Source organism: Pteropus medius, unplaced genomic scaffold, assembly GCF_902729225.1.
Source record: "Pteropus medius unplaced genomic scaffold, Ma_sr-lr_union100, whole genome shotgun sequence".
In the NCBI taxonomy this organism is placed as follows: Eukaryota; Metazoa; Chordata; class Mammalia; order Chiroptera; family Pteropodidae; genus Pteropus; species Pteropus medius.
Genome location: NW_024347791.1, coordinates 18,486,198 through 18,503,492, shown reverse-complemented (window position 1 = coordinate 18,503,492; position 17,295 = coordinate 18,486,198). Strand labels below are relative to the sequence as shown.

The 17,295-nt window shown below is 38.2% G+C and overlaps 1 protein-coding gene across 17 annotated transcripts in view; it reads left to right on the top strand.

Moving 5' to 3' along the window:
* The window catches only part of ADAM22 (ADAM metallopeptidase domain 22), a 210,618-nt gene extending 195,951 nt beyond the window's left edge, over positions 1–14,667 (top strand). For 16 of the 17 annotated variants that reach the window (XM_039878184.1, XM_039878182.1, XM_039878178.1 and 13 more), the window contains 2 exons: positions 4,998–5,121; positions 8,188–14,667. In XM_039878184.1, the coding sequence (XP_039734118.1) occupies positions 4,998–5,121; positions 8,188–8,208 (145 nt within the window). In that variant the 3' untranslated portion in view covers positions 8,209–14,667. Of the gene's footprint in view, positions 1–4,997; positions 5,122–8,187 lie in introns of those variants that run through there. The other variant, XM_039878183.1, reaches the window with a different exon arrangement.
* Positions 14,668–17,295: the final 2,628 nt, after the last annotated feature.

Genomic DNA, 17,295 nt, shown 5'->3' with positions numbered 1-17,295 from the left:
GCATCTAAGGAATTTTTTATTCCAATAAAAATGTTGCCTAACACTTCACATAGAACAGGAAGTAGATCAGAAATGTTCCTGATTCAGAAAAAAGCAGACAGGGTGTCTGTGCATTTCAGAATCTAGTGAATTTACTCAATTCACTGCAGCTCTGTGTAACATTAGAGGTCAGCGAGAATTTCCAAGAGCTCTTAAAGGCATTTTTTCACTCTTTATAATACCAACGTGATTTCCTAGAAATAAATATTCACTTTCTATCTGACTACTTTGTGACAACTAATGTAAAGAAGAAATATAGACTCAACTGCTACCTCTTCTGAATACAACAATAAGCTTTCAGATTATTTATTGCCATGACTTGGGTCAACATTTAACGAATATAAAAATATGTATGTGTATTTAACTCTCAGCACCCATATAAGGTGGACTTTCTCTTCCTGTGTACCATTTAGTTTAGAAATGTACAGTTTGAGAAAATGATTAGACTTACCTGCATTTTAATTTGATTCATACATTTGCATATGCCCCAAGGAAAGCATAACCCCTGCCTGCTCACAAAAAAATATATCCTGCTTTTATACCCCACCTTTCCCTCCTGCCCTGTCCCTCCGCTTCTACCACTTTCCCAATGAACCTCATATACATACACTCACATTCAAACATCCCACCCTCACCTGTAGCTCCCAAGATGGCCAACGTCAGGAAGACAGGTAAGATGGTTTTCAGTGTTATTTGGAATCTTGGCTCACCTGCAGTTCTATTTCTCCTTTCTGTCTTCCTCAGGCTTGTGGGCAGATTGTAATTGGTATCAGCCATAGAACCAAAACAAAATGACTTTGGTCCCTTATGGGCTAGGGCTTTTATGCCTAAATGGACTTAGCATTTTTGCAGCAACAATTTATGAAATGGTACCCCGGAAGAGTTGATTCACCTCCCCTGGGTGAGCTGAGTAGTTTATGTGGCTCCTAGAGAAGAGTTCACATTTGTTAAAATCAGCACCCAGGTCTGCCCAGAAGCTGCATGACTAAACGCAATTTGGATGGGGAAATGCTTTAGCACCCCTGGTTGCACGTGCAAAGCTGCAAGGGCAATTTTAGAAGGTTCCTTTATCTCCTCTTTTAATATTAGATGTGGGTTCCTACAATGGATAGTCACATTAAGAATTAATTATTAAAAATCCATATTTATGTTTAGAGGCTAGATAGAATTCAGTGGAGGGTTATAAGTTATGTCATGTTGGGGTTGTTAAGAGTTACATTGGTCAGACTTGAAAATCAATACAGAATTTCTGTGCAAGTGGTGAATAAGTGAGATACCTTAGGGGTTTTAACACAATGATTCTAATGCAACAGAGAGAATTTTACCCACTCTCCATCTAAGCAAGCCTCCCATAAGAGGCCCAAAGTGCATCCACACCTTGGTTTGTGCTTAAGCTTGGGTCTACTTCCTCTATCAGGTCATTTAGGATTACTTCTCTTGCCAAATCCATCAATGAGGGCAAAGTTCACTTTATCAATCATCTGTGTAGTGTGAGGTTTGTAGCGTCCTTATCAAAATACGATGGGGACTTTGTGACTGTAGCAAACTGGTCCAAAATCCAGCCCAGCATTTAAAATATAGTATCCACATCACTAAGAAGAGCAAAGCAAATGCCAAAAGGCTTCGACCGATCAGAGTGCCTCGGTCGTGCTCCCTTGCCCCATTCTCATATAACAGTAGTCACTCAAGTTGTTGGCATATGTTCGGGACATCAGGAGGGAGCGGGTGGGGTTGGAGCAAGAGCATTCTCTCCCAACATCTAGATCCTTGGGGCAGTTCCATTGGTGACAGAGCTTTACAAGATCTTAGAAGCTCCTTACTCTTGGGTTTTATTGAATTGATTACTCACTTCATCAGTGGTTTTTGAGTCCACTTCCATGACCTTATAGAAAATGCAGTAACTCTGAAAGGAAACTATTAATAATAATGGTCATGTATTGATTGCCTACTATGTACCTTTATTTCTCACAACATTATGAGATGTAGACATTCTTATTTCTTTTCTATAAATGGAGGAAACTGAGGCACAAAGAATAACAAGGTAGTGTGGCTAGTGTCAGAACCAGAATTACGAACCCGGCTCTATCTGACCCCAAAAACTGTTCCCTTTCCATTTCACTGTAATTACATAAAAGTAGCAGGGTGGATATTGATTACTTACAAGCTATCCGAGGAGTCTTTATAAATCTTTCTGGATTAGGCTACTATAAAATTTGCATATAAACACAGCCAAATGAATAAGAGGTGGTCCTGTGTCCCATGTATGTGACTGGCCTGGTTTTAGCTTGTTCTAGGGGGCAAAACTTAACTGAGATTGGCCTTGTAGGCATATCTGCTAAAGGCAAGCCCAGGAAGTCTGAGATAGCCCCACGATACATCACAGTCCACTGGCACACAGACATAGTTTCATTCTGTAATTCTAAATGGCACCCACTATAGTTATTGTGGTTTTTAAAAACATGGTGATGATAATGGTTAGCATTTGTCCAAAGATTACTTTGTAAATGAGTGAGCTGGGCTGGTGCCTGGTTTTCAGTGAAAGCCAGATTGGAAACACTAGGCAAGTAGCCAGAGTCAGAAAAGGGCCTAGAGGTGGTTTTGAGGAAATGTCTTTCTTAGACATTTGTGAGAAATGTTGAGTTTGTTTTTGTTTTCCCTAAACTGATTTACCCAACTCTTATTCTGACTCCTGATCTTGTGCTCTCATCCCCCTAAGATAATCTCCTTTATTCTGTCACACTCCACTTAGCTTCCAGGACCCAAAGCCCCTCACGGGACTAAAACCATCCTGCTTGGCCTCTCTCCCCTCTGAAGGTCCAAAGTGCCAGTTAACTAGTGTGTTTATGTGGGAAGTGGTATGTGTGCAATTTCTCTGGGATTCTGGAAAATACCTCCTGTTTTGTTTTAATTCATTATCGGCTTTGGTCATGGAAAGATATTTGAGGGGAGGACTGGCCTTTCAGCACCCCTCATTGGGATTGCCTTGTATGTGAACAAAGCTGGTCATTTGGACCCCTGGCCAAGCAAATGGCTGGCATGACTTTGAAGCTATAAGCTAATAGCTCATGCTGTGGGCACACATATTGCAGCAAATTAAACTCGTTTTGCATGATCCACTGAAGTAACCGAGATTTACCTGTTTGTGTACTTGACTAGCTTTCTTGAACTTAGTTATCTTATCAATAGTGATTAGTCTGAAAATTTGAACCCAGGTTAATATCTCTTGTTTTAGAAAGATGTATTTAAATACCTAAATACAACAGTTTGTCCTCATTTTACACCTACTTCAGTAGTGTATTGCATTAACAGATTTGGAGGATCTGAAGTACTGATAGTCTTAGTTCCGCCCATCCGCTCCGCAGTGGAGAGCATTCACATGAGAAGTAAAACAGATGAAATAGTCTAACAGTTCACACTAAGGAGCAGTCGTAGACATTTTCTAAAAATAGAGGAAACGTTAGGAATTACAGATTAAAAGTAAACCGAATAACTCATGATTCTTAAAATTCAGCAAGAATGTTCATTTTGATCTCGAGGTTTATAGAAAAAATTATTTTAAAAGATTGGCTTGAATTTGGTGTCTATAAAATAGAAACTGATTTGAAAATTATAGCAGAACCCAAGCAAAGGGTAAAATATGCACTAGAACTAAAATTTTAAATAAAGGAGAAAAAAAAAAGACATCTTTATGCTGTTGCATGCAGTGTAGGTAGTAGGCCTTCCCCCACCCAGTATCACCCCACTACCAACCCTTCCGGGCTGAGACCGTCACTCATGGGATGCAGGTGCATCCTACTGGAAGGAGTGCAGGTGCTTTAACATGCCAGTGTAACCAGGTCAGTGGTGTGGCTCGTGACCACCTTGCACCAGGAATTGAGGAGTCACAGATCCGTAGTAGTAACATCTGTGAGTGGATAGCGGCTGCCACATTATCACATCTATTTCCCATTGACATGGTGTAAGTTGACTCTTTTCACTCTCAGCTGTTGTTTTCACTTTAAAGACAAGATGGTAGATAATGGGCTCTTCCAGTGTGCTCAGCTTAGGCACATGCTGAATCAAACAAGAACAGCATAATACACCAAGCACTTATGCAGATCTTTCATATGGAGTATCTCCATGATGAAGAAGAGAAAACACGTTATCCAGATAGGAAGGGTTCTTGGCATTGTGTTTTGTTTTAGTTTTAGTAAAATCCCAGTCAATAAAATGTAGCCACCTTATTGACGTGACAAGTATACCGTACATGAGTTATCAAGATCTACTTTTATGGCTTAGAATCATCCCCTGTACAGAAATGTGAATTTTAGGGACTAATCAGGCCATTTTTGTATGTTCTCATCAGACTCTTTGTTTGGCTGGAACTCTGCACTCCTTACTGCTTGCATGTTTACTAATTTATTATTAAAACCTCTGTATTTGCCTTTGTTCTTTCACAACTAACACACTGGTCTCTGAATGCATGAGTTTTGTGTAAACTGGTGTGTGACTTAGCAACTAATAAATGTATCAATTGTATTGTATTTTCGGACCTTAAAGATATAATTGGAATAACTACTAAAAATATCTTTTAGGTTAAATGGTAAATATAAGGCAGAATATTGATATGCTGTACATGTAATTTACCATTATGAGCTCTTAGAATAATTTTATCCCTTCTCCATTTTAGCTTTTTATCTATTCTATAGGAAACTGCATAATTGGCTTTCTAGTTGAAAAGTATGATTCTGTATACCAACATTTAGGCAACCCATTACAGTTATGAAATTGGAAAGATAAAATTCTCGCATGCCAGTATTCCAGCATTGCAAATGACAGATTATCTCCTGATAGCTAAACCTTTGCAATAATAGCCTATGAAAATAGAAATTAGAGGGTTTATTCTGAACCCAATTTTCAGATACTTGCAAAAGATATTAGGCAATCACATAATATTTCATGTGTTCTCAATGTCTCAGGACTTTATCTCCTGCCAAGTCTCCTTCTTCATCAACTGGGTCTATTGCTTCCAGCAGAAAATACCCCTACCCAATGCCTCCACTTCCCGACGAGGAGAAGAAAGTGAACCGACAAAGTGCCAGGGTATGTGAAGACTTCTTCCTTCCATATGCTGACATCCTTGGTCATTATCATTTATCTATGAGTTCATATTTTAAAAGAGTCCCCTTTCCTTCTTTGTTCATAAGCAAATAAATTTGAAAAATAGAAGGTTCTCGGGTTTTTTGACTCAGATTTATATTTGCACATTAGTTTAATTACATTGATAAATTCTAGAAATAATCAGTCCTTGCTATATATTTATATCTGTTATTATTAATTGTAGCTAATACATTACAACCTGGAATAGGTAATGCAGAGAATATATTTTGCTCTATCTTTTTTTTTTTTTTAATGTACCCAGACATGCAAGAGATTAAGTAAACTAGCTTTATTTCCATGCCCAGTTTGCTTACTCAGACCTTTCCACCTGCTGAAAACACCCAATAGGATTTTAGAAGTAGGAACCCATGGCAGTAAATCAGGTTACTGTCTTAGAGATGGGGGTGAAATTTGGATACAAGGAAAGGGGACTTCGAAATCTGTAATATGTAGTGTATGGCAAAGGGTATGGTGAAATTTAGCAACATTTTGTGTCTTTAAAAAGCCAGATTTAAAAGTGTATATGGAGTTGATTATTTTTATAAAAATACAATTTATCAGAAGTTTCCTTTAAACACTAAGTCTTCTTTTACATTTTAATCGTGATTCTAATCAGTTTCACAATGTTCCCAGAACAGATCCATTATATGAAACTGGAAATACAGTCGAGTTTAGAGAGGCAGACCAGCCCTCAGAGACTTAAGTGAAAAATTTAACTGAAGAATAATAACCTTTATTGACGTCCAGGCTTTGTTTTGGTCAGTTACATTATAATGACCTCAGAAAAAATTTTGCAAAAAAATTAAATAAAACAAAGCTTTAAAAGCCTGAATGGATTCATCTGCTAGTGGGTTCTGGGTTCCTAAGCCTTTTGGTTTTGAAAGATGTTTCAGAGCCTCTTTGATCCTGAACTTAAATCATGGGGTTCGAGGTAAACATGGATCAAATTTTAACTCCATCAACTCCGAGTCAATAAGAAAACATGACTCATTAAAAGCTGATTAGGTCACTATAATCAAAAAGACTTTAAAAATGATCAGTGGTGTTTTGATAATCATACAAAATATTACCATGATATGTTAACATGGGAAATAGTAAAAAATGGAAGGGAAGAAGAAAACTCCGATTTTCAGCATTCAGGCCTTAAAAAAACTTTTAATGGTTATCTGGTTGTTCATGATATGAGTATGTGATAATGAAATCTAAAGTGATATAATTCCTACTTCCCTAGGGAATGGCCAAAATATAGCACCCCACTTTATCCCTTCAAGAAATCATCTATATTGCTACTATGCTCTTTGTAGTGAGAGACCATCTCTTAGCTGTCATCATGCCAGGGTGTAGTTTATTGCAGATTTTCCCATATGAGAACTTTTGAAAAAGAAAGCTCCAGAGAGGAAATGGCTGACCATAGCCCCTGCCCTGGGCTGAGTCGGGCAACTGTGAAGACTGTAGCCTCTGAGACAGGTCTGGTTGGTTCCATCCACTATAGTGCGTCCATATGAGCATGCACTAGAATCCTGCAGAAGAGACAGCTCCTGTCTCTGGGCTGTCTTTGTGGACTATGGATACTCAAACAAGCAGATCTTTCTATCAGCAACCCCTCTTACAGTCATCAGACATGGCCAAGGTCATGTGTATTCCTAAAAGTGATGGCTTGGCAGTTCTTTGTTCCTTTTTCCTCACTGGAATAATCATGACCTTCAGGTTTTCCCAGGGTCATTCTTTGTTCCTCTCTTCTTTCTGCAAGCTGTAACTTAAAATTTAATCTTCATCATCATTTGTGAGGAAACTGGGTTCACTGAAGTCTGAACTCTTTATTACTCCATACCAGCCTCTGAGCATCCATCCAGATGTTTGTTCCCTCAGACCCCCTGCAAGCTCCCTGTTTAACCATCCATTTTCACATGTCTCCACTGACAAGTATCATCCACACACAAAGGTCCTCACAGTTGAGGGATTTAGTTTCCAAAGGGTATGGAGGTGGCTGTCTTTTTAAATGAAAATGATGTATAAAGCTAACCTAAGGCAGATAACTTAGGCGGCTTCATCACAGCCCTGTGAGGTAGCCAACTCTGACATTCTGAACGAGATTTCCATGAAGATTCAAGAAAATATATTAAGTGAACCTATATAGAAATAGCCACTCAGTCACTTAGCTATTTCTTCTTTTTCTTTCCCAGAAACTCATTAGGTATGTAATGACATGCCCCGGATTTCCAGTAAAAATAGAATTTGGATGGAAATTGGACGCAGCCTAAGTCACACTTAGGCTTTCTTTGTTCATGTTTATAATTATTATACCAAATTATATTGTTTGGAAATATTTTATCAGCTTGATCTTTTTTTTTTTTTTATAATTGGCTTTCCTTCTCTGGCGAACTGAGTTGCATTCATATTTAATTATGCCAAAGTTGTTTCTAGTCCATTAAGGCAATTACTGAACGTCATATAAATTAGACATGAACAAGGCGAATATGAAGAACTGGTGGTAGAAGCACGGAGAGGGTAGAGGTGAAGGAGTTAAAAAAATTGACATCCTGCCCTGGATTATATTCTGATATGTCAGCTCCTGAGAGAGGACAGTTGTCTAGGAGATAGAGATGGAACTGGAGGGTACACAGCCTGGTAATTAGTGCAGGGCAGTGAGTGGTTCTGCCCTGCACCAATTACCAGGTAGAGGTGACGTTGATAGAATCATACTTCCCTGAGGTCAGTAGTTCTCAGTGTTGACTATATATGAGATTGTCTAAGGGACTTTTAAAATACACATTAAATGAACATGTGAGGATTTTCTTGTATTAAAAGGATTGTTAAAAAGGTTGAGGTAGATTTAGAGGAAAAAAGAGCTAAAAACGTGTTTATCAATTTATTAGACTTTGCAAGAGTTTGCATCCACAGTCACGTAAGTATGAATGGAATCACTAAATCTTTTTTTGTCTACATGACTGAGAATACATTTGTTTCCTGCTTTCACAATGTGCAATTTTACTTTTCTCTGTTGTGCAGCTATGGGAGACATCCATTTAAGATCAACTGTTTACATGTGATACATCGAAACTGTTTACTTCAACTTTTATAGAAACCCACCCTCACGGAATCACTGCAAATCTATCTGCTCTTCAGTCGATACAAAAACTCTCTGAGATGTCACAGAGGAGAGGAAGCTGAATCTCACATCTGGAAACCATTTTCTTTTTGTCATTGGCTTAGGATTTAACTGAACCATGAAAAGAACTACTGAAATGTTACACTATAACATGGAACAGTAAAGGTACTGGTATGTTAATGGATAACCCGCATGACAGATATATGTAGAAATACCACTTAAATTAACTCACATGACCCAAATGTAGCAAGTTTCCTAAGGGACAGTAGTAGATTCAGAACCTGACGTTCTGAAGCACATCCTCATTGTAGACAGTAATGCTATGTGCATGAAGCTTCTGTTTATTATTTTCCACATTTAAGGAAAAAACATCCCATAATAGCAACGAGCATGCAGGGCTAAGACATATAGGATTTTTCTGCAGGACTTTAAAGCTTTGAGAGGCCAATATCCCTTATGCCAACTTCAAACATGTATTTTTATTTTTGTTTTGTTTTTTACTTTTCATATTTATATCAGCACACAAGGACAATTGTACATATGTAAACATTTTTAAAATAAAAGAAGCAGCTATTACAGTGTATTTTGCCAAATGCCTAAAAACAATCAGTCACAGTCACATCATTGTCATCCATCAAATGGTCTTTAAAGATTATAAGCAGAAGATGTTGTAAATATAGTAGTCAATGCTGTAAATGTGTCTCTCCATAATTGGTATTTGTCTAAAACGCGACATCCCTTTAAACTGCGCAAACTCTGGAGGCAGTTTTATCAAGTAATTAATTAAACAAGAGAACGCACGCCCAGCAAAACTTGTGACCTCCACAGCTTGCTGGGGTAGGAGTCCAGTATTGCTTCTGCTGTCCTGCCTGCAGGCACTTTGCTGCTGATTGCTGCTCCTTGGGAGTCCCCCAGCCTGTCTGGTATCTCAGCAGCTGTTATCTTTCAGTACCAGAGCACATCTGTTAGTCTCACCCTGCAGATCTGCGAGGCCCACAGCAGTATGTCCTGCTGAAATTGAGCCAAGTGCACCAAAGACACATGAGACCATGGGCTGCTGATGCATGGGTGGCTTCCAACTCACCAATACTCTAACCCTTTGTGGACTAAAGTTTTGTTCTGTAAAATGAATGACTCGTTTTAATAAAAACAACTTTTACACTGTTTATTAAGAATAGTTATCATTAGTGGGATGCTTGAGTCCCAACTGGTCATTCTGCACAAGGTGATGGAAGGTTCTACCAGCTGGGCTAGGAAGCCTCAACAGGACACAAGGGGTAAAAAGGAACCTAAAGGCACAAGTGTGCAGCAACTGTGAAGTTACCCAAACAGCTGGCAGGGGAAAGAATCTGATGTTTTGAACTATATATATTTTTTAACCCATAGAAAAGAAATCTATGGTAAAGCCTTCAAAAAAAAAAAAAAGCCAAGAATTTGATAGCTGTCATAATGCAGCTATGCCATTCTAAAAGAAAGCTTTCCTAAGGGGGCTACCTTCATGAGCTCAGAAATTGTTGGGATCAACCAAATGCTTTCATGTGAAGAGTACTTTAAGTTTTTCCATTTTCTCTCATTTTTCTTGGAATCTGAAAGAAATGGAATCTGCAGACAAGACTGTAGAAATATCTTCTACATTTGATCTCTCCTAGTAGTGTCCATGGACAAAATCCATTTCACTTCCATGTGCACTCATCTTGGATGCCCAAACCAAAGGGCCAAGTTAGAAGGCAGCATTTTTTGCTGTGTGTGTGTTTGTCTTCTGTAATGGACCTCTCTTCTGAAAGTCTTTGAAAACTTTTGAAAATCAATTTAATCATCCAAAACAATAAAGTATAAACAGCATTTTCATGACAGGAAGGGTTGTAACTGTCAATACTACAAAATAATGATCCATCGGACTAAAGTTTGGGTGACATTGCCACATAGCTCAAGCCAAGGATGGGAGGGCAGATAGATTTAATGATACAGCAAATAAAGTGACTTTTGACCAAGATCACTTTGATGTGCACTGAATGTTTTCTGGTATTGAGTGTATAAAATGCTAAAGTTATAAGGTTTATTTTGACTATAAAAGAGTTTATAGATTTGAATGTAAGGTCCCTCATGTATATATGCTCCCGAGTTCCAGTTACATAGCCCTAATTTGAAGGAATCCACAAATGGTTAGTCGTGTAGTCAACAGATCTCCTTAACCCTCTCTCTCTTTCCTAACCTTTTCCATTATTTTTATGTGAAAATTATTTCAACCGAAAATCATTATTATGTGCCTTTTAGGAGACGTGGTTGCTCTAGAGGTGGATATGTATAGTTTATAGTCATCCTCCTTAGTAATAAGCTTCGTATGGAACTGAATGAAAAGTTTTGTTTTATTTGCAGGGAGACTATGATTTTATAGTAGCTTTAATACTTTATTCTGGGTATATACTGTATCTAAGAATGTTTAAACATTCTTATAGCCATTTGCAGAATTCTTTGGGAAGTTTATAATCTTTGTGGATAATTTCTAGAAGTACCTATATGTGCACTCATGTTTGGTGTTCTAGATATATTAAATTTAAATATTTATGACTTTTCATCCACTGAGGCAGGGAGAATGAACCCATGATACCAAATATAAGCACAGCATTATTTTTTTAAATATCTATTTTAGAGAGGAATTTTGAGGCCACATAGCAGTTTGTATCATGCAACTAATATTTTATTCCCCAGTCTATTATAGGACTATTATGCTAAGCAGGGAAAAGCAGTCATTTGGCCTTTATGTTCCATTGTATGCCTTTTTTCTCTTTCTGAAAAAATGATAAGACTTCAGATTGACAACTCTACTGCCTGAGATGTTCCATTTAATCCATAGTCATTACAGTGTAGTAGACTTTGACTTAAAGAAACATTTATATCTTTCCACTAGGAGTTTCAACACGGGGGGTGTGGGGTAATGGAGCCCTGAAGGAACTGACTGGTCAGAATAATTGGTCTCTGTGTCCATCCGCTCTTTCTTTAGACAGGAAGTGGTGTCCCCCTCTGGTGTCTCTTAGTTAGAATGTGATCCGCAGGCCCCATGCAATCTGTGGAAGGAATAAGCTCAAACAGTGCAGCATAATGAGGGCTTTCAATTAGCTATAGTTGCTGTAATTTTTTTTTTTTCAAGAAACTCCGTATTGTTCCTTAAGAAAAAGTTAACTAATAAAGCAAACGTAGGATTAAAATGCCAAACATATTTTGATATAGCTGCTTATTAAGTGATAATACAGTTTCTTTCTCTCCCCCCTTGCTTTAAAAAGGCTTTTAAAATTGTGTTTATACATAAGGTCAGTCCAGCACAGATTTCTGAAAATAAGATAGGGGTTTCTAAAAGAAGTTGCTGAAAAGATAAATTTAGATATTCTGGATACTTCCAGAGAAGGAAGACATTTTTTTCCCCTTATTATTTTTTTGGTTAATTCTCTCGCAGATTTGCAAAATTTAATTCTGTCCATGGTCCCAGATCTCTTGGGGCTACTTTACCTCCTACCTTTTTAGATTTTATTTTTTACTTTGTATAGTTACCTATGGACCAGAGGAAATAACAGTGTTTCTATTCATTTCTTTCAGTGTTTCAAAATCAAGTCATTTATTTATTTCATCCATTCTTCATTTCTTGCTGTTATGTAGTTCTATTTTAACTTATATATTTAGTGCTTTAAGTATTTCCTTGTGTTATTCACCATGATAATAAATCCTTACCTAAATAGAAGTGGATTATATTTTACTTTATTTTAAAGAAAAGGGAATTTATCGGAGGGATATCGAGCTTGCAGAGTGTATGGGAGAACAAAGTACAGTGCTGATTGAAGGGAGTGAAGGAATGAAGGGGGCTAAGACAGCTGCTGCCACAGCCTGCTTAGGACACCACAGCCAGCTGCTGCCGTGGACATCCCTGTAGCAGCATATTTCAAATGCCATCCTACCAGTTGGTAAGTTGGCATGAATTTTCCATGAAATGCTCTGACTTCCATTTGCGGCATTTCCATTTATGCTTTTAATGATCTTTTCCCTTTCACTTCTATGTTTTCCTCTAAAACTGCCACCCAAATGCTTTATTTACTTAGATGGAGTCAAGATGAATTTCTCATTCTCATTCTACTGGCTTAACAGCAGCAAACATTTATAAGCAGCAGACATTTCTATGGAACAGGGCTTAATTTGAGGCTCAAGCTTTATTTTTCCCCTCAAGAGATCTTTTCTGAATTAGTAACACTACTCTGATTTTGGACACAAAATCAGAGTAGGCGTGGGAGAGCTAAGGACTTTGACAAACAGCTCCCCCTGTTTATTGGATTCTGAGGTGGCTAGCCACTTCTGAAAATCTACTGAGAGGCAGCAGCTGTGTGGGGGTGGGAGTGGGGGTTGCAGCCACACCTACTGGGAACCTTTGGCGCATGCTTATAGCATATGCTCTCTGTGCTTTTAATTCCAAAAGGAGCTTTTCCACCACACCTGAAGATGCGGAGGAAACAAAGATGCAGCAGGACCTGACAAATTAGGGGATAATATTTCTGTTCACACTTTATTCATTGCTTTGTCAGTCCCCCAAATGGAGCATCTTCCGGTTCAGTTTATAAGTAGAAAAACACAACATTCAAAAACAAAAACCTGCTAGTATTTTTGTCCTTTATATCCAGAGCCCGACAAATAGTAAGCATCTTTGCTCTGGGGTTTGAGAAATCCTTCCAGATCCTTCCTACTTCCGAAGCCGCTCCCCTTTAAGTAGCAGTCAGCCCTTTTCTCCCGACTAGGAGCTTTCACTGGCATAGAGGTTAAGTTCCTTCTTTGCCAAAATTGGCATTCGGGAGAACCACAGTGGGGCAGAGTAGCAGGGAGAGGCTACTTAGTCTTCCCACTTGGCACCTGGGCATAGATTGCATGATTTTGTTAATCACTGATTGGTTGTCAGGGTGTGTTCCAGGACAGAGAGGAGATAAGAAGCAACAAGCCTTGGGAGGTCATGGAGCATTTAGCCCTGGCCTGGGAGCAGAATGGAGATCTACATGCAGAGCTCCGAACACAAGATGGCCACTGAGGGAGGTGGGAAGAGAAATGCAGAGTGCCTACCACAGATGTGTGCTTCGCAGTTTTACTGACTGTTGGCTCTATACATACTTCGTGGTGGTCCAGCCCATGATGGGCCAGTCACTATTGCCTGGTGTGTACCTGTTGCATTGTGCAGAGAACCTATACAATACTTGCTGGTGCTTCAAGGCTGGCATCATCATTTCATATTTTTACGTATCCTTGAAATCAAAACCAGGGAATTTTTTTTTTTTTTTTACAAAAAGGCATACAATGAGACTAGTAATCTCATTAATATTTTTACAAATTCATCAAGAAAGTTTTCAAAAAAATTATGAAAAGAGCATTTTCCTCTCAAGTTGAAAAACACACATATACTAATCTACATTTATTTTGGGGGCTTAGCCTCTTTATGAAGTTTCAATATATAGATTTGTTTTGATGGTAAAGCTCTATAATAATGCCAATGGCCCCCACATCTTTAAATACAGAGGTGCTAAGTTATACCAGATAACACAATATAGAAAGTGCTGATATGAATATGTATTCAGTAATAATACAAGCGTTCTTCCTAAATTACATGTGTATCACTGCCTGATTAGAAAACCCCTTTTTCTTTCTAATCCAGCACAAAACCAAACTGATTCTACAGTCTTTTTAATGGGTAAAAATGACCCAAGATCTTTGTTTTGTATGGAATTTTTTTTTTTACACTGACTTCAAAAGTGCTTAACAAAAGGCTTATTCAGGATAATTAAGCATGTACTTTTTTAACTTGCTGGGAGAGACTTGCCCCTCCAGTCTAGCATCCCCAAAAGACTTTTTAGAAACTGGGCATTTTCCTTAAACACAGAAGTTTATATATTAGCCAGTATAAGTCTGTGCTAGTGTTTTCCACACTGTCATCTTTGAAGGGTGATGTCTACAGTAGAAGTCACTTGGTGGGGGACTGTTAATAGCAGCATGGTTTCAATTATGGTTAGCAGATAATTGTGTATATACTTAGATGGGCTTCTTTTTAACACATTCTCTCTGCCTCGCCGCACTTCAGGTTAAGGTATTTTAAAAATTAACTGGGTTTCGGCAAACACCAACTGAAATGTGTATGACAACTGCTTTCCTAAACAAGCGTGATTTGTTTTATGGCTGTTCAAGTTATGAAGTTGTTATTACATTGTAGGTAAACAAAATTTTGCTGTTTTTAAAGGTCACTGTAACTTGAGGTTTAAATATCTGGCACAATTTTATTAGTATTCAATTCTGAAGCTAATAAGGTACCATGGTTTTCTGTTACTCTCATTGTAACATCAATAAAGTGACTTTCAATAAAAGACCTATGTTATTTTGATGCATAACTCCCTTTATCCTATTTGTCTCCCAGCGGCTGTTTCTCTTTCAGAAGCTTTGTGGAGGTAATGTTAGGGGTTGGTTTCTTTTCCCTTCCATGCTGTCCTAGCAGGGACCATTAGCATGATGAAAAAATACAATGCTTTTTCAGTAAAGCCTGAATGCTCAATTCATTGGATAATTTCCTCAGCTGGATGGCAGGCAGAGGTCCTCTATTTATCCACCTGCTTTGCCTCATCTTTTTGTACTTTCTGCCTATCATAACAAGGATCAATTTCTTGTATCCTAACCTAGAGCCCAGGCTTATTACTTATATAATAAGCTAACCTGTGTTAGACTCTAAAACAGTGGGCCTTGGAGAGCTCGGTTTGAGTTAACTTAAAAACTGTCCCACCTGGCTACTTCGTCTCCCAAGCAGCACTTCAGCCAGTCTTTGCCCTGGCACTTGCAATTCCCTGCCTTCAGCTCAGTCTGGGGAAAAAAGTAGTTATATGTGAGAAAAACAATTCATTGACTAAGTGTTTATTATGAGTGCAAAAAAGCTTACAGTGATCACATACAGCTCCATTTCTTCTATTTATAGTATTTTAGGCATATAATAGTTCATTATGATGAACAGTGAAAGAGTAACACTCAACTGAGTAAAAGCAAGTCTAGTTCAGACAGAGGAAGAAGTTTTAGCTCACATGCCAACACGTGGGCTGACAATACCACCTGGAACATCATGCTGATGTGGAGCCTGAACTCCACCTTGGCTCAGTGGGAGTGAGAGCTGTGATTACATAAGACCGCTGCATATCTATGCCAGTCACCCGCAGGGAAGCACCAGGCCTCTCCCACGGAAGTGCTTGAAAAGGGTTCTAAGTACTTCATAACTGGTGAATCTGTGGAAGCATGAGACTAAAGCAGACATCTCCAAAATTAAATTAAATCTTGAGTTGAGGTGATTTGAGGAACTTAATCCTCCAAATGACTGAAGTATTCAGGTTTGAGCTCAGCTTTACCTGCTCCAACTATATGCTTTAGGAAAAACAGACCAAGAAACAGTTTTAAAGAAGGGGGTGAGTCTGCACTGTAAGAAACACAGAACCCAATATAAACAGAAATAAGGCAACACAAGATTCACTTGTAATGAAGACTTTGGCTGTAACTGAAGAAAGGGGATGGATACGTCAAATTTGTCAAGGGGAAGGAAACTTTCTAACTGCAGTGACATACTGACTAGGCTCCATGCTTTCGGAAAGAAAGTGAAAGTAGACGTAGAGGAGATAAGGAGACTTGCTATAAGGTATCAATAATTAAAACTGAATTATTTCCAGAGACATGGTTTTGTCATACTTTAGCACTTAACCGAAAGCAAATTCAGAACCATGGCTGGTGTAGCACACCGTGGGACTCATCAAAGAATGATGGTTCAATTATGGCCCATAACCTCGGGTCAGCAAGGGCCCTCTTCCTTACCACATTACAGTGATCTAAGAAATAATCCTTTCCTTAAACTATGACTTCCAAAGAGGACCCTGGTGAGTTTGAAGAAACAGCAGATACTGTGACTCTGAGGGTGAGTTCTCTGCTTCCTGGTCCTCTAAGCCCTCTTTGGCCCTTTTCTGGACAGCTCAGGCTCAAGCTGAGCTTTGTGGCCTCACAGATAATATATATGGAATGAAACCTAGACCCACCACGTAATATAAAGCAGGCTTGCCTCACATTCTGATATGTCGCCCAGGTACGACTTCTTGACATAAATGCATACGTTAGGGTTGAATAAATATTTATGAAATGAATATATATTAGCAATATTTGAAAAAATCATTAGTAAAATGAGACTAAAGATGCTTAGAAATGTTTTATTTTCATTGGTTGCCAACCAATTGATCATCAGAATGGTAACTCTCACATTGTGCCTTAAAATTAGACAGGTGTTCTGCTGGCGGGGAAAAAACAGGCTAATTTCATTATTTTATCTGTTAAGCTCTCTTGCAAAAAAGCGCAAACCAGGTCAGCTTTAAACTTAAGAAACAGAAACATTATTGGTACCATTAAACCAACACACTTTTTCATGTTCAGATCTACCTTAGGAGGTAAAATTATCTCCTTTTTTAAAGACAGAGAAACTGAGGCTCTGAGATTATCTAAAATGATCAAACCACATATTTAGTAAGAGGCACAGCCAGCATGAGAATCCAAATCTTACTTGAAAGCACATGGTTTAAAAATTTTTTTTAAAAAAGACTTCCATTATAAATGTAATAGTTGCTTATCAGAGAATGTGTGGAAAAGTAGTAGGAAGGAAGAAAATAAACTCATGATCCTGACTTCCAGTGGCAGTCACACTGACATTTTGGTACACTCTTTCCAGTCCTTTTGCTGTATATATTTTTAAATGTAAGTGTGAATACATGGCATATCCAAATGGAAATATCAATATTTAAAAAAATTAACATCTGATTTTAAAAGGAAAGCACACATTGTAGAAAACTTGGAAAATACTGAAATGTATAAAGGAAATGAAAATCTCCTAGAACCCTATTAGCCAAAAATAACCAGTTTATATTTTCATATATTCCCATAGTCTTTTTCTATCAATTTTCTTTTATACATAGTTAAGCTCA